Source organism: Biomphalaria glabrata, chromosome 10 (assembly GCF_947242115.1).
Source record: "Biomphalaria glabrata chromosome 10, xgBioGlab47.1, whole genome shotgun sequence".
NCBI lineage: Eukaryota > Metazoa > Mollusca > Gastropoda > Planorbidae > Biomphalaria > Biomphalaria glabrata.
In genome coordinates this window covers 9561743-9576286 of record NC_074720.1, presented here as the reverse complement: position 1 = coordinate 9576286, position 14544 = coordinate 9561743, and the positions used below count along the sequence as shown (strand labels likewise).

General features: G+C 36.4%; 1 protein-coding gene across 2 annotated transcripts; it reads right to left on the bottom strand.

The window, feature by feature from the left end:
• Window positions 1-323: 323 nt before the first annotated feature.
• On the bottom strand, window positions 324-7057 carry LOC106051409 (uncharacterized). Of its 2 annotated transcripts, none has more exons than XM_056045380.1 (3): window positions 6912-7057; window positions 3968-4162; window positions 324-837 (listed from the first exon to the last, which is right to left on the bottom strand). In XM_056045380.1, exons 2-3 carry the CDS (start codon window positions 4112-4114, stop codon window positions 517-519), a joined length of 468 nt encoding a protein of 155 aa, XP_055901355.1. In that variant the 5' UTR covers window positions 4115-4162; window positions 6912-7057; the 3' UTR covers window positions 324-516. The 2 variants fall into 2 exon arrangements, with proteins under 2 accessions (XP_055901355.1, XP_055901356.1); XM_056045381.1 differs by having other exon boundaries at window positions 3968-4120; window positions 6912-7032.
• Window positions 7058-14544: the final 7487 nt, after the last annotated feature.

The window sequence follows — 14544 nt, the reverse complement described above, 5'->3', positions numbered from 1 at the left end:
TTCAGTAATACGTCTTTGTCTCCTGGGGCTGAGAATGCTGATGCAAAGTATTTGTTTAGGATGTTTGCTTTAGTTTCATTATCATTATGTATTATGTTATGTTCATCTTTTAATGGTGCTATGCCTGTTGTTTCCATTTTCTTAGACTTATTGTATGACCATATGTTTTTGTTGTTATCTTTAGATATTATATTGTTTATGTATTCACTCTGCAGCTGTCTGCTTACTTTTTGGGTTAAGTGTTTAATTATATAAAAGACACTATAGCTGTTTAGAGATTGCAAAGTGCTAAGAAAAACTAAAGTAAACTTATTACTAAATGCTGGTATTTGCTTCAACGGTGATTTATTAAAAACAACATTAAATCGAAAAGTTATATGGTCAAACATGAAACCTTTTGCACTCACGCGAATGTGGCAATCTTGTTTAAAGACTTTACTTAGTAACAACAGGCCTGCTTGATTCTTATATATTTAAATACATTAATAATATTTTCAGAAAAAAAAATATGTTTGGTTAACTTTCAGTTCTCTCTGGTTCTTCACATATAGACCTATGTGGTGAATTTCCTTCAATACAATCAAGGGGAATCAAGCTTGTGCAGTTGGGCACTGACAACTTGTCTGACCACTCGGCATCCTGATAAATCAAATTCGCTAACACCAGATAGTGGTTTTCATCAGACGAAGTAAACTTAGAATCACATTTAAGTTTCTTGACATAAGGGATTCTCACAATCGATATGGATTTTTTATGCCAGTGATCTTCAGCTTCACGGCTGAATCGGAGGTATTCTTCGTGGTCAAGTAATTTAAAGGTGACTTCTCTTGTATCTGTCTGAAACAGAAAAAAACACCAATTTGAGTTAGTACATTATATGTAGATTTAGTCTACTATTTCTATGTTTACGGATTTACTCATAGAAAACAGTAATTTAAGAATATTTAACACTGGTATATAACATCACAACCTATAAAGATCCCAAAAAAGGACCGCATATCGCAAGCAGATCAAATGCGGCACTTTTGGGTGTGGTTTATTTAGTTAATTATTAAAAACAATTAATAACGCACTTGAAGTATTGGTCAACATTTTTTTAGATTTGACCAGTGACTACTGAGACATTATATGTTGTTGTAACTCTAGTTTACTAAAGTATGTAAGCATTAAGCAATAGGGTTAATGTTTTGCGACCTACAGACACATGTGACTCAGGCCCAATAATACAGTTCAGTACAATGGAAGGACTGGTATAAAGGTTACATGTTGATATGATGTGAATGAAAGCATTTCAAGAAAGAGTACGGCTGTTTACACAGAGATTCAGTCTGGGCACTATTAGTTCTTGAGTGAAGTAGTACGAATCTAGGATAAGATAGAAAGACAGTACAGTGTAGTACAGCATTATGGTGGTGTGCAGTTAAAGCATTTGTAGCCCTTGTTTCGTGCTGCCAATTGTGTAGTATTCGCTTGTATTTATGTGACCTAGAGGGGTACCACATTATTTGGGTTGTCTTGTCAAGTTCTGGAGTTCGATGATTAGTGTTGAACAGTGTTTACACTAGTTTACTGAAGGTCTAATTAAAAGAAAATCGTAACCATTCTAATTACATGTATATTAGAGACTTTATTTATTGAGAAAAGATTATAAACAGCTAGCTTTTAGGTGTGTCCTCTCAAGTCCACAGTACAGAACAAAGAGATGTGTTGATATGCTGTTGTTTTTTTAATATATGATTTATTTTTCATTTTTTTAACACTGCAGTATAGAGCTTTCGAAGCTCTTCCGTTGGAATTTCATTTGTTTCTTATTTAGTTGACACCGCTTAAGTTTTCAGCGTCCTTAGCAACGTTTGATCTAATAGGAAAATCACTGACTAAATCTACATCTACGTATAAAAAAAACAGATCTGGAAAATGTATTTCATTATAAAATATAAACAAAAATTGCTAAAACGTGGCTACTCAGAATTCAGAGGCGCGCACGTACATGGTTAACCATCCATTCCATACGCCTAGTCTAATCTACCACTACATTAACGATTGGAAGCACTACTTGTTCAGTTGCTACTTAGAAGTTACTTCATTTGAAGTTGCGAAGAAATGGCTAGAATTTGGCTACTCAGAACCCAGGGGGGAACAAGTGCACCCCCCTACTGTCGCCCATGCTTCTGAGTCTACCCAGCTCTAATAGTTACCTGGCATTAGTAGGGGAAAAGTAAAGGCGGTTGGTTGTTGTGCAGGTCACTAGACACCATCCTTAACCGTAGGTCAGAGACCTTTACATTGTCTGCCCTATAGACCACAAGGCCTAAAGGAAACTTTTAACAGCCTAGTTATATTTAATACATTAAAAATGTAGTCTTTCTTTTTTTAAGTAGTTAGATGTAGCGCAACTTTCATGCTTGTAGCATTCTGTTACGCTATAGTCCAATCAATTTTGTGGACCAGTATAAGGGGGGGGGGTATCTGCGAGATGGTTTTCGGAGAACCCAAGCAAAGACAGAGCAGCTCGAGTCAAGATTCTAACTCGATTCCACTTGACATGTAGCCAAGCGGGTCTTGACACTCAACCACACATCTCAAATCCTTTACAAAAAAATAAGAACATTAAGTGCTTTGAGCTACTTCGATTAAGAAAGTTATTTGAATCCACTTCATGAACTAGGAAAGCGATATCAATAAGAACATGTTATTAACTTTTTTGTTCTATAAGACACAAACTTTGAGAACCAATCATTTATTTTTGGTTGGCTTGGTTACATGAGTGCCTCTACAGGAAAAAAAACTTATTTAAGATTTTTAATTAGTAAAAATGTTAATTATTAACTGTATACAGGGGCGGACTGGCTATATGGGCATTCGGGCAAATGCCCGGTGGGCCGGTACCCGATTGGCCCGGAAAGCGCCGCATGAATGCCAGTAATTTTTTTTATAGATTTTGTAATGATCTCTTTAAAAGCAAAACTTTGAGCGTCGTGGTTTTTAAAAAATCATCAACATCACTTTAAAGTCTAATACTAATCTAAAGCATTCTCGTAAATTTCTTTATACATATTAAACGATAAACAAGAAACTTAAGACCTTTATTTCTTATAGAGATCGACGTTAGTGTGAATATATTCGGATATAAAGGAATAAACAACAACGTACCTAGTTCCCCTTTAAGACCTTGTGGTCTATATTGCAAATAATGTAAAGGTCATCTGTTTCAGTGGCTTACGGTTAACGAGGGTGTCCTGTGGCCAGCACAAAGACCAACCGCCTTCACTTTTCCCCAACTAATGTCAGGTACCCATTAGAGCTGGGTGGGCTCAATTGCGCTCTAAAATTCCCGAAATTCACAATCCCAATCTTCATCGAGATCCGAACCCAATACTCCAGGTTCGAAAGCCAAGCGCTTAAGCACTCAGCCACTGCGCCTCTGTAACCTTGTGAGATGGGCAGTTGAATAATGGAGGATGAAGAGTTGTATTTGTAAATTAAAAGTCCATATGCCTGACAAAATGGCCAGGAGGGAAACTGAATCATAAACAGTATGTTCGTTGATAGAGGACCACCATGGACATGTCTAGGTTAATGTCTATGGTAGCAGGAATTCGTTCACATTAAGAGATTTCCCTATTCTAAGTGTTGTACTTTATTCATTTAGTAAAAGCGATTATCAGATAGTTACAAAATCATCTAATAAACTTTTCATATGCCTATATATAACTACATTCGATACATTATTAAACTTTACACAATGCTCTTGAGGACAGGTATAAATGGATGCTTATCATGTGGTATATAATTTGTGGGCCGGATTGTATAGAAATGCCCGGGCCGATTTTGACACCCAGTCCGCCCCTGACTGTATATGTGTATAGATCTATATTTGGCACTTCTGGCTAAGCTAGTATAAAATTATTTTTTTTTTTTGTGATAATTTTTAAACTTGAAAGATGGCTCTTCGATCTTTGCATACCGAGGTATTAGTCGACAGTATTTTAGCTTTATACACTACATCAGGTTTGCAGAATTCAGATTGAGAGACGTTTCTTTTAACGTCATCACAGGCTAATGTGTTCAATGTCACTGCGACCAGACACAGGAGTTTGTACCACACGAACATCTTGGTCTGCTTCGAAAAGAATTTGGAGGATTAATTTTCTTTGAGGTTCTAAAAAAAAACAAAAAAATGTGCCATTAAAAAACTATGACTTGATTTTAAAGCAAGATGACATGGGAAGTTGCTACAAACACAAACTCGTAAATAGACCTTGGGGGTTGGTCTTTTCCTTCACATGCCAACTCATATCAAAGTCGTTTTTCACACACAGATCATATATAGACAAATACTTTGAAAAATGAACATATTTTGCTTAAAACTAGATGTCTTTTTAATTTACTGTATAACGGGTAAGTGCATGTAGCAGTGTGTAACTCTTTATGCCACAGTGACAATGTATATAAACATTTTTAGGTATATACAAAATCAATGAATCTATATTTATTTACTTATTTTATTTACTTTTTATTATTTTTTCTTTCAAATTTATATTTCTGACGTATCAATACAAAAAAAAAAATTGCTGTTTTATATTGCTAATGACAAGAAAAATTCATTCTTTAAAAATTAGTAAAAGTAGAAAGAATAGTAAGAACGTTAAATCTGATTCCCTCCCTTCCTTCAACGTTTGATTATTTTCACCGAAAAAAGATTGCACTCAAATAATCAACTCAAATGGCACAGGCAAATGGTAAACGATACAAAGTAGTCGACGCTGATAAACGATTTAAAATACTTTAAACTCAAATGGCACAGGCAAATGGTAAACGATACAAAGTAGTCGACGCTGATAAACGATTTAAAATACTTTAAACTCAAATGACACAGGCAAATGGTAAACGATACAAAGTAGTCGACGCTGATAAACGATTTAAAATACTTTAAACTCAAATGGCACAGGCAAATGGTAAACGATACAAAGTAGTCGACGCTGATAAACGATTTGAAAATACTTTAATACTAACGGAGGAAACCGTCGTCAAGCTAAATGTCTATTTCTGAAACTAAGGTCGACCTTACGCTAGAGCCAGGGCTGGCCTTAGACCACTGCAACCTATGCGGCCGAAGTGGGCCCCGCACTTTCAAAGGCCCCGCGCTAATTCTAGGTGTACATTTTTAAATTAAACTTTTATCACTTATATCTTATCTTATCTTATATAATACAGACGTTACTTCAAAAAAGAAGATGATTACGTCCTACGCGTCATGCATTTAATCATGCATATTAACCAATGACTTAAACTCTGCCAAGTCACTGGTTTTCCTGTCTGCGCCTCCTGATTTTCAAGGACCTCTTGGAAATCTCCTGAAATTGCAAAATATACCAAAAGTCCTTGAAATGTCCTGAAATTATTAAAATCTCCTGAAAACTCATATACATCTCCTGAAAAATGGACAAAATTGTCATTTTGGCGTGCCAATCACACGCGCGATAAAAAAAAATCGGCATTGTCAGCTTTTCTTTTATAAAAATATATTGCAAAGAACATTGTGTTTTCTAATACAAAATCTTTATTTTGACATTAAGCTCATTCCCACCCACACTGGGCCCCGCGCAATCCGTTTCGCATAGGGCTCGCAATAGTTAGGACCGGCCCTGGCTAGAGCTGCCCAAAATCTTCTGCTTAATTTTAGATATTCTTCCTCATACCTAGTCTTGTTTTAATAGTCACGCACAGTCTCTAATAGTCACGGCACAGTCTCTAATAGTCACGGCACAGTCTCTAATAGTCACGGCTCAGTCTCTAATAGTCACGGCACAGTCTCTAATAGTCACGACACAGTCTCTAATAGTCACGGCACAGTCTCTAATAGTCACGGCACAGTCTCTAATAGTCACGGCACAGTCTCTAAGTCAAAATTTAACCTTTTTATGAAACAAATAACTTTTCGCGCCGAATAACGGAATTTCTAGAAGACAACCAGGCTCAAAGTTGTATCGACTTTTTATTTTCAAGATATTTGTGCTGCTCATTTTATTTATTTAGGCTTTTTTATGTCATTTATTTGTAGCCACTTATTTATTCTTTAACAATAGGCCTATACAAGAAAAAAAAAAGAAATATTTTTTTTAAACACAAATAACTCCTTTACACCACTTCTCTTAATATCTTATAAATGTTAAATGTAAGAACAACAAAGGTTGCGTTACCCCTCTCCATCCCCGCTCTCCTTTAGCCTCGAGAAAGAATCATGATTAAAGCAAAAGTATAGATCTACTACACTTTATAACATTCCAATGATAGGCCTTTGGATCTAGACTTACAAGGCGATGCGCAAAAGTTATCTGAACATTAATTTTTTAAACTCTTGAATCAATAGTCCAATATTCGGTAATTCCCGAACCCGAAATTCTTTTTCAAGAGCGCGATAGTTCTTTTAAAAATCTAGACCTATCTAGCCAAATTTACACTTCTTTTTTTTTATTTTACTTTAAAAAAGAACAATAATTTACAGTTTTCCCAGTTTGGCCAACTGGTGTGACGATATATTTTAACTACTAAATTTGTCCACCTTTTTTTTAAGTTTTATTTTCCAGGTTTCACCCACAGCACACCCTCCATAAAGTTTAATAGAGGTATGTCAAAATGACTCAATTCGCTCCTTTTCTAATATGCCTTTCTTCTATAAGGTATTTGTCAACACAACACATTTCGTGCAACCAGCCCGTCTGATACCTTTATATATCTAAATCTACATGGGTGCAAAAAAAAAAACACAAAAAAAAAAAACAATGTCTTGTTACTATAGACTATAGGATAAGAAAAACGATATTGTAAAATAATTTCTTGGGTTCGTCTTATACAAAGTTATCAGAAACGAAGGCGTGTTAAAATACAATGACTATGTTCCTACTTACGCCAGTTACAATGTGTTGCTATCATTAGTTATCAGTATTATATCACTTCGTTATGAAGACAAGCTGCGCTATTTATAGAGCTCGGGTGTGAGCGGACCGCCCATCACAGTTTTTAAACTGCCACGCACTCTTCCCAATTTGGGAAAAACAAAAACATGCTAAACATTTTTATTGGTTGAACTCTGCAACGTCTTCCATGTGGGTTTGTTTTCAAACCAATCGCTAGTTGATTTGCAAAATATAATGCTATTGTTTTGTAAGGAAACTGTTTCTTTTATCACAGCAGACTTGAAAAAATTCAAATCTATTTTCCAAGATAATGTACTAACTCAGCAGTTAATGGGACGTTTTTGGTTTGTGGACGGACGTATTATTGGATGTATACACACATTTATTGTGTGTAGTGTGTGTGTGTGTGTGTGAGGTGAGATTTAAATCAGTGGCGTAGCTAGGTTATATGATGCACAGTGCGGCAACCACCAAACATAAATAAATGAAGCAGCAAAATGACATGTTTTTTTTTACGGTATTCACTGTTAAAGTATGACTAATTTTTGAGAAAAAAAAATAATTCAACAGAAAGAATCTAGAAATAGATCTTACGTGCTTTTTCTTTCTTTTTGCTCGCAAAACTATCGATATTTTTTTAGAAATGTATTTTTCCATTAATTGCAAAATTAGAGTCGCAAATTTTTTCATCGTTGATCGCAATTAATTCTTGACCAACGAAAGTCTAAAAAAACATCTTACTGGCATAGAAAAAACACTTATCACAACTGTCAGAAATATGAAAAAATCACTATATTTTGAAAGGAATCATCAAGCCGATATTTTTATTTTATATTAATTCAAGAACTCAAACCGGTCCCTGTTTCAGAAGTTCAGAGGTTTCTCAAAAAACTACGACAAACCGTTAAGGTCTCTTTGTATCTTTCGCTCCAGACGAGATTTGTATCTGTCAATGTCGCTTTGAGCATTATCGAGATTAATATCAATTTCAGAAAAAGCTAATTAGTATGCATTATAAGTTAGACCTAACTTAAAACGATTAGTAATTTTTTTTTTTTTTTTTTTTTTTTAGGATTCGAATAAAAGATGGAGCCTTTTCAAAACAATTAAATTATTTATAAGACTTCAGTTAGGCCTGGAGAGGCGCGTTAGTTGAGTGGTAAAGCACTTGTCTTCAGAACCGAGGGTCCCGGGTTCGAATCCTGGTGAAGACTGGGATATTCAACTTCGGAATCCTTGGGCGCCTCTTAGTCTACCCAGCTCTAATGGGTACCTGACATTAGTTGGGGAAAAGTAAAGGCGGTTGGACGTTGTGCTGGCTACATGACACCCTCGTTAACCGTAGGCCACAAAAACAGATGAACTTTACATCATCTGCCCTATAGACCACAAGTTCTGAATAGGGGAACTAGTTAGGCCAGGTTCACATCTAACTTTGCATTCACTTGCACCTATCCTATCTGCTGCACCGTTGGGGCACTACACAAGATCTGCCAACCTTCTTTCTCCATTCTTATCTCTCATTTGTCTCTGATATAATTTCATTTGGATGTTCTTTCTGAAAATATTGAAGCCTGCCTGGGAGGACCACTTCGGGGGCCGATTTTAAGTTTGTGTTTCCACACAAACTGTCTTTGTAACCTTGTTTTTTTCATGGCTTCCATAAACGTTTTTACTATTTGTCGAATAAAGTCAGTGATTAGTAATTTTTCCGAAAGCCTATATTTACTCATTCTTTCTCTCTATTACGATTTTTTTTACACGTTATTTCTCTTAAGCCTATTCTCGGATCAAGTGGAAACTGAACACAGTTATGTAGCCTCTATCAGGTTTGATCCCAACTACCCGTATTTTTGTGCAGAATTTTTGTCTATCAGTTACACTTAAATTCACAGCTTAATAATGTCAGTTTTATTTTGAAACGAGAACTGAAAAGTGCAAAAGATATAGTAGAAAAAATATGCTTCCGGCCCATTCTAGTTTTCACCAAGAAAAGAAAGGCGCCTACGCAATATCGACCAATAGTTTGGATAAGTCATGTAATAATAATAATAATAATAATAATAAGGCGTGTCTTCGAGTCCGAAGATTAGTGAGGAATGCAGTATTTCTCGTGGCTGCGCATTTGCAGCTGTGACCTACATATTTTGCCACACCCAATGCAAGCTTAACTATTGTCAGCAGATCCATATTGAAGGGTTGAGAGAACAGGTGGCAGGTGGAGCGATTTATTCCTCCAAACTCTCGCCTGAAGGCGTCCAAAAGCGCTACTGGCCCTGGCCAGGCGGTTATCAACTTATCTTGAAAGTGAGGCGTCATTGACACTATACTACCCAGATATGTGAAGTGGTCTACCTACCTACCTAATAGACCTACACTAGCAATAAAAAAGAGATTATAAAAATAAAAGAGGGAACGAACTGAATTCGAACTCATGCCTCTAGCCAACACTGTAACCACTGTGCTGGTGGAGAGCCTATGAACATGGAACATAGTTATCTATTGTTTCTATTGTCTTGTCTTGTTTTTGTATTTGCATTTACCAAGACTCTGACGACGATCTATAAATGAGACTACTTCAGCTTATACCACCACTTCAGTCAAGTACAAATTATTTCCCTTGTTTGAGATACCAAACAAAATTATTTATTACCAATAGTTAATTTACTTTTTTTTTTCATTCTTGTGTTAAGTAAAAGAAATAATTGTGCAAAGTATCAGCTTGATCCGAGATTGGTGTTTATTGTTGGAGAAATAACGTGTGTGATGTTGTTGCTTATTCAGGCTGTCTTGAAGTCAACCAATTACTCTGCAAGCGTTTGGGTGTAATTGTTCGGGTGTATTCCGTGTAGTTGAACAACAATACATATAGAATAAAACAACACCTGTTTTAACGAGTGAAGAGATGTAGTCAACTCTGATGAACAAGTTCACATGGATTTATTCTGATAAAAGGCCACAGTAGAAGTCTCTGTCACTAAACACGTCGTTACCCTGGAGTATTCTATCGCTAACTGATTTTCCGGTCTCTAACCCAACATATCCCAAACGTCACTAGTCCCGTTCAATATGCGTCTTCTATGGTGCGTCGCTAAAATAACTAACCTATATAAATAAGGTGTCTAACACGTGTACAAATTTTTTACCAGATAGAGTTAATATAAGCTTTGTAATACCAGGTTTACAAAGAGGCGGCCCGAGAAGGTTTTGATAAGTATTAAAGTATTAACCTGGCAAAGTATATATTTCCCACACTATGACCAACTACCAAGCAGATTATACAAACAAATAATTTTGAAGGTTATATAGCAGAAAGAACCACACAATTACTGCAATCTCTTAATTTGCAAGATTTATCTAATTTGCTTGTAGAGAAAAGAGAAATTAATTAATCACCATTAAGATAAGATACAAAAAGATAAGATAAGATAAGATAATTTTATTGATTCAATCAAATGGAAATTCAGTTTGACTACAATTGACAACAATTGACAACAATAGCGTAGTTGACTGACTACTTCTTGGTTTTTCCCTCGAGTGATTCGTGTAGAGTCTCCCTCTATGAATAAGTTGTACTACATTTCAACTTGGTCCGAGAATGGGAAGTAATGGGAGAAAAAAAAAGTGTAAAAGAATCCACCCAGACAGACAGAAAGACGAAGTGAGGTAACACAAGCTTTGTAATAAGGCGCCTCACGCTAATGACGTCGACTACTAAACAGTGGGCGGTCAAAAGAACGTCTGTCTGAATCAGGTCCTGGGTGTTTAATGTTGACTTAAAAATTACATTCACACGATTCACGGCGTACCTTTAAATCTTCTTTCAATAAAGATGTTTTTCTTTACTCGTCTCCCGCCTCGTTCTTTCTCTTTCTCTTTCTCTTTCATGTCCGTAGCGCACATGAGGAGACTCAATATAGACTTTAACCAATCGGAGCCTTGTTATTTTATGTTAAAAAAAAAAAATGGACAAGTATTGAAGACCCTTTTTTTTTTTTTGCGTTCTATGTCATTTGTGAGTCATAGGTCTTCCCAGGGGCGGCCCAACAGATTTTTTGTGATGTCGAATGAAAACGTAATTGTGAAAAAGTGAAGCAGTTTACCAGGAAAACTTTTGGAAGAGCTCTCCAAGCAATTTTCTTATTAAATACAAAAAAAAATTATCAATTAATCTTTAGATACTTTATCTCAAGATACTAAATTTAGTGATCACTAAATAGTAGGCTATTACAAAATATGTGCTGTTATATAGGCATGTCATTAAAAAGGTTTACATTGTTAGCATTAAAAAAGAATTACGTTGACAGAGGTGAGCTTTTAATATAGCGTCCTTGACATTGATTAGAATGGAAAATGTATCCTGAAAATCCTCAGAATTAATATTTGTCCTTTTTTTTATGTCTGTGACACAAATGGTTAAAAATTAACCATTTCTCTCCTGTCTTGTGGCTAGATTTGATTATTCTTCAATCAGGTGATTTTTTATGTTTGTTTGTGGACATTTTCATGTAAAATAGAGAGGGGGAGCGGGTGAAGAGAGGGAAAGAACGTAACTTTGCCTTGTAACAATTCTAGGATTCTTGGTCTCCACTAGGTCGTCTCCATGAGAACAAGTCGTGACCTTCTTTGGAGCTTTTATTCCTTTTCAATTTTTGTCTGCAGTAGTTGTCACTTTCTTAAGCACGTCGTTATTTTACTCTCTCTCTCTTTCTCTCTCTCTTTCTCTCTTCTCTCTCTTCTCTCGCTCTCTCTCTCTCTCTTCTCTCGCTCTCTCTCTTCTCTCGCTCTCTCTCTCTTCTCTCTCTCTTTCTCTCTCTTCTCTCTCTCTCTCGCTCTCCTCTCGCTCTGTCTCTCTTCTCTCGCTCTCTCTTTTTCTCTCTTACTTTCTCTCTCTCTCTCTTCTCTCTCTCTTCTCTCGCTCTCTTTCTCTTCTCTCTCTCTCATCTATCGCTCTCTCTCTTCTTTCGCTCTCTTTCACTCTCTCTCTCTCCCTTCTCTCGCTCTCTCTCTCTCTTCTCTCGCTCTCTCTCTCTCTTCTCTCGATCTCTCTCTCTCTTTCTCTATTTCTTTCTCTCTTCTCTATCTCTTTTCTCGCTTTCTCTCTGTTGCTCTCCCTCTCTTTCTCTATCTCATTCTCTCTCTCCTTCTTTCGCTTTCTCTCTCCTCTTCTCTCTACTCTCGCTCTTTCTCTTTCTCTCTTCTCTCTTTCTCTCTCTCTCTCTCTTGCTCTCACTCTCCTTTTCTCTCATCTTACTCTCACTTTCTCTCACTTTCTCTCACTTTCTATCTTGCTGTTTCTCTCCTTGCTGTCACACATTTCCCTCCTCAAAAGTACTACTCTCTGTTTAACTCTGTTACAACATCTGGGAAAGTTTTCAAAGCACGATTTCAAAGACCTACGTACATACACACACACACTCACCTAACTTGTCCAGGTAAGGGTTGGGTTAAACCTCATTCGATCATCTATTGACATTCCAAAGTCCCACAGATGCACTCGGCAAGTACTTGAAGTTTCTGCAAATGTTCTCACCCCTGACACACTCACACATATGCATACAGACACACACACACTCATACGCCAAACACATGCATACGCACTCTTACACACACACACACAAGCGTCACGAAGCATAACATTCTAATAACACTTTTCTTTCACCTCGATTTTTGTGTTACATTTTATTAAAAGGGGCCTAAGTAATACAAATGCGCTTTCCCAATGAGGGTAAAACCGTTCAAAAAGAAGGGAATCTTATAGCTGACTGGTCGTGTGGTAAGCACCTCGTCCAGACATCTCAATGGTCTCAGGTTCGAACGTTGCCTGCTCCCGTTCCCTACATTCCTGCAGGAGAGTGGAGATTGGTTCCCTTAACGTCCTGCAGAAGAGTGGAGATTGGTTTCTTACCTTCCTGCAGAAGAGTGGAGATTAGTTTCTTACCTTCCTGCAGAAGAGTGGAGATTGGTTTCTTACCTTCCTGCAGAAGAGTGGAGATTGGTTTCTAACCTACCTGCATGAGAGTGGAGACTGCGCTTAACAATGATTTCTGAAAAAAAAATTGAAACTTATATTTAACAAAAAGACACATAAAGGTCTTTCATACATAAACGAAGTAATACTTTGGAAATGTATATGATCAACATTCTGTACTGATATTGGTTGAGAATCAATAATCTCTTCATTGGTTATCTAATAGAGAACTTTGAATTATATAAGGCTCTAATATTTGATGTCTGAATGCAGATATAGCCACGATTTATTTTCTATACCAAGTTACACTAAATCTGTTTTATACAGATTTGATAATAAATGTTCAAATATTTAAAATATTAATACTGAACTGAAGAATAACAAAAAAGAAGAATCTAAGCCATGCAATTGTGTATTGATGATTAAGGAACAGCGATAACATTTGACAAGAAAGTGTGCAGTTCAATACAAACAAAACTCGCTTGACTTATTTGCAAATGAAGCTATGTGTTGTTTATCATTCCATTATCAAACATAATATTGTCCTATCTCTGTTAAAATCGATGCGACAATTTTAGAATATCCAAAACTCGGGCTAGGTAGTCATCTATTCTTCGGACTTGAAGACAGTTCTCACATTTCATTTACAAAGTCATTTAGGTCATAGAAGCTAATACCGTAATTTTGATAACCATGATATTTATTGTGATCCAATTTACACCAAAATCAGACTGATGCGCTCCCTGGTCATGACCACATTCTTATATGCTTGCGAGTCTAGGACGCTGACTTCAGACTGGAGAGGAGAATCCTGGCAATGGAATGGAGGCGCTACAGAAAGATCCTAGGTGTCACATACAAAGACCACATCACAAACCAAGAGATTAGAGATAAGGAAATTACAGCGGTTGGACCCCACGGTGACCTGCTAACGACTGTTAAAAAAAAACGGAAATTAAAACTATATGGCCATATTGTAAGGTTTCCAAGGCTGGCTAAGACTTTCCTTCAGGGAACAGTACCAGGAAAAAGAAGAAGAAGAAGCCAGAGAAAGAGATGAGAAGATAACATAAAAGAGTAGACGAGCCTACTATTGAAAGAGTTTCTATCCAAGGCAAAAGACAGAGAAATTGAGGAAGACGGTCAACTGATCTTGTGTGGTGCTCCAAAGAAACTAAGGAATATGTGAAGGTGGTGAATTGTGAAGGTGGCGAATTAAGATCGCTTGTAAAGAAATTTTCTTTAATGAGACATCTTAATAGCATTAGTCGTTTTAATGGATTATGGAAACATCCAGTATAAGATTGATATAAATTTGTATCAGATGTTTGTGTTGGATAATCCCAAACCTCGTCCTCTGGGTATTTACGTTGTTTCAATACCAACTGGGCGGCTGGACCATTAATAAAATAATGTATTCATAGGTATTCACGATGCATGTATTTTTTAATTGATCACTAAATATTACATGATATAAAATTATTTTACTTTGTTTTGTTTTCCTTTTGATCAATTTGAATTAGAAAACTTTCTGTAAAATAGAAAAATAAAAAAGAAAGTTTTGGGACTTTCCGAAGCAATACTTGACCCTGACATTGACCTTATTGACCAGGAAGTGAATGTATGTCAAACTACTGAACACGTTCTTCCAAA

Bases quoted from the DNA above. Each gene is read 5' to 3' on its own strand.
- LOC106051409 (XM_056045380.1), bottom strand. From the start codon at position 4,114: ATGTTCGTGTGGTACAAACTCCTGTGTCTGGTCGCAGTGACATTGAAC. The intron at 838-3,967 runs GTATGCAAAGAT...TTTCTGTTTCAG, and splicing joins TACTGTCGACTAATACCTCG to ACAGATACAAGAGAAGTCAC.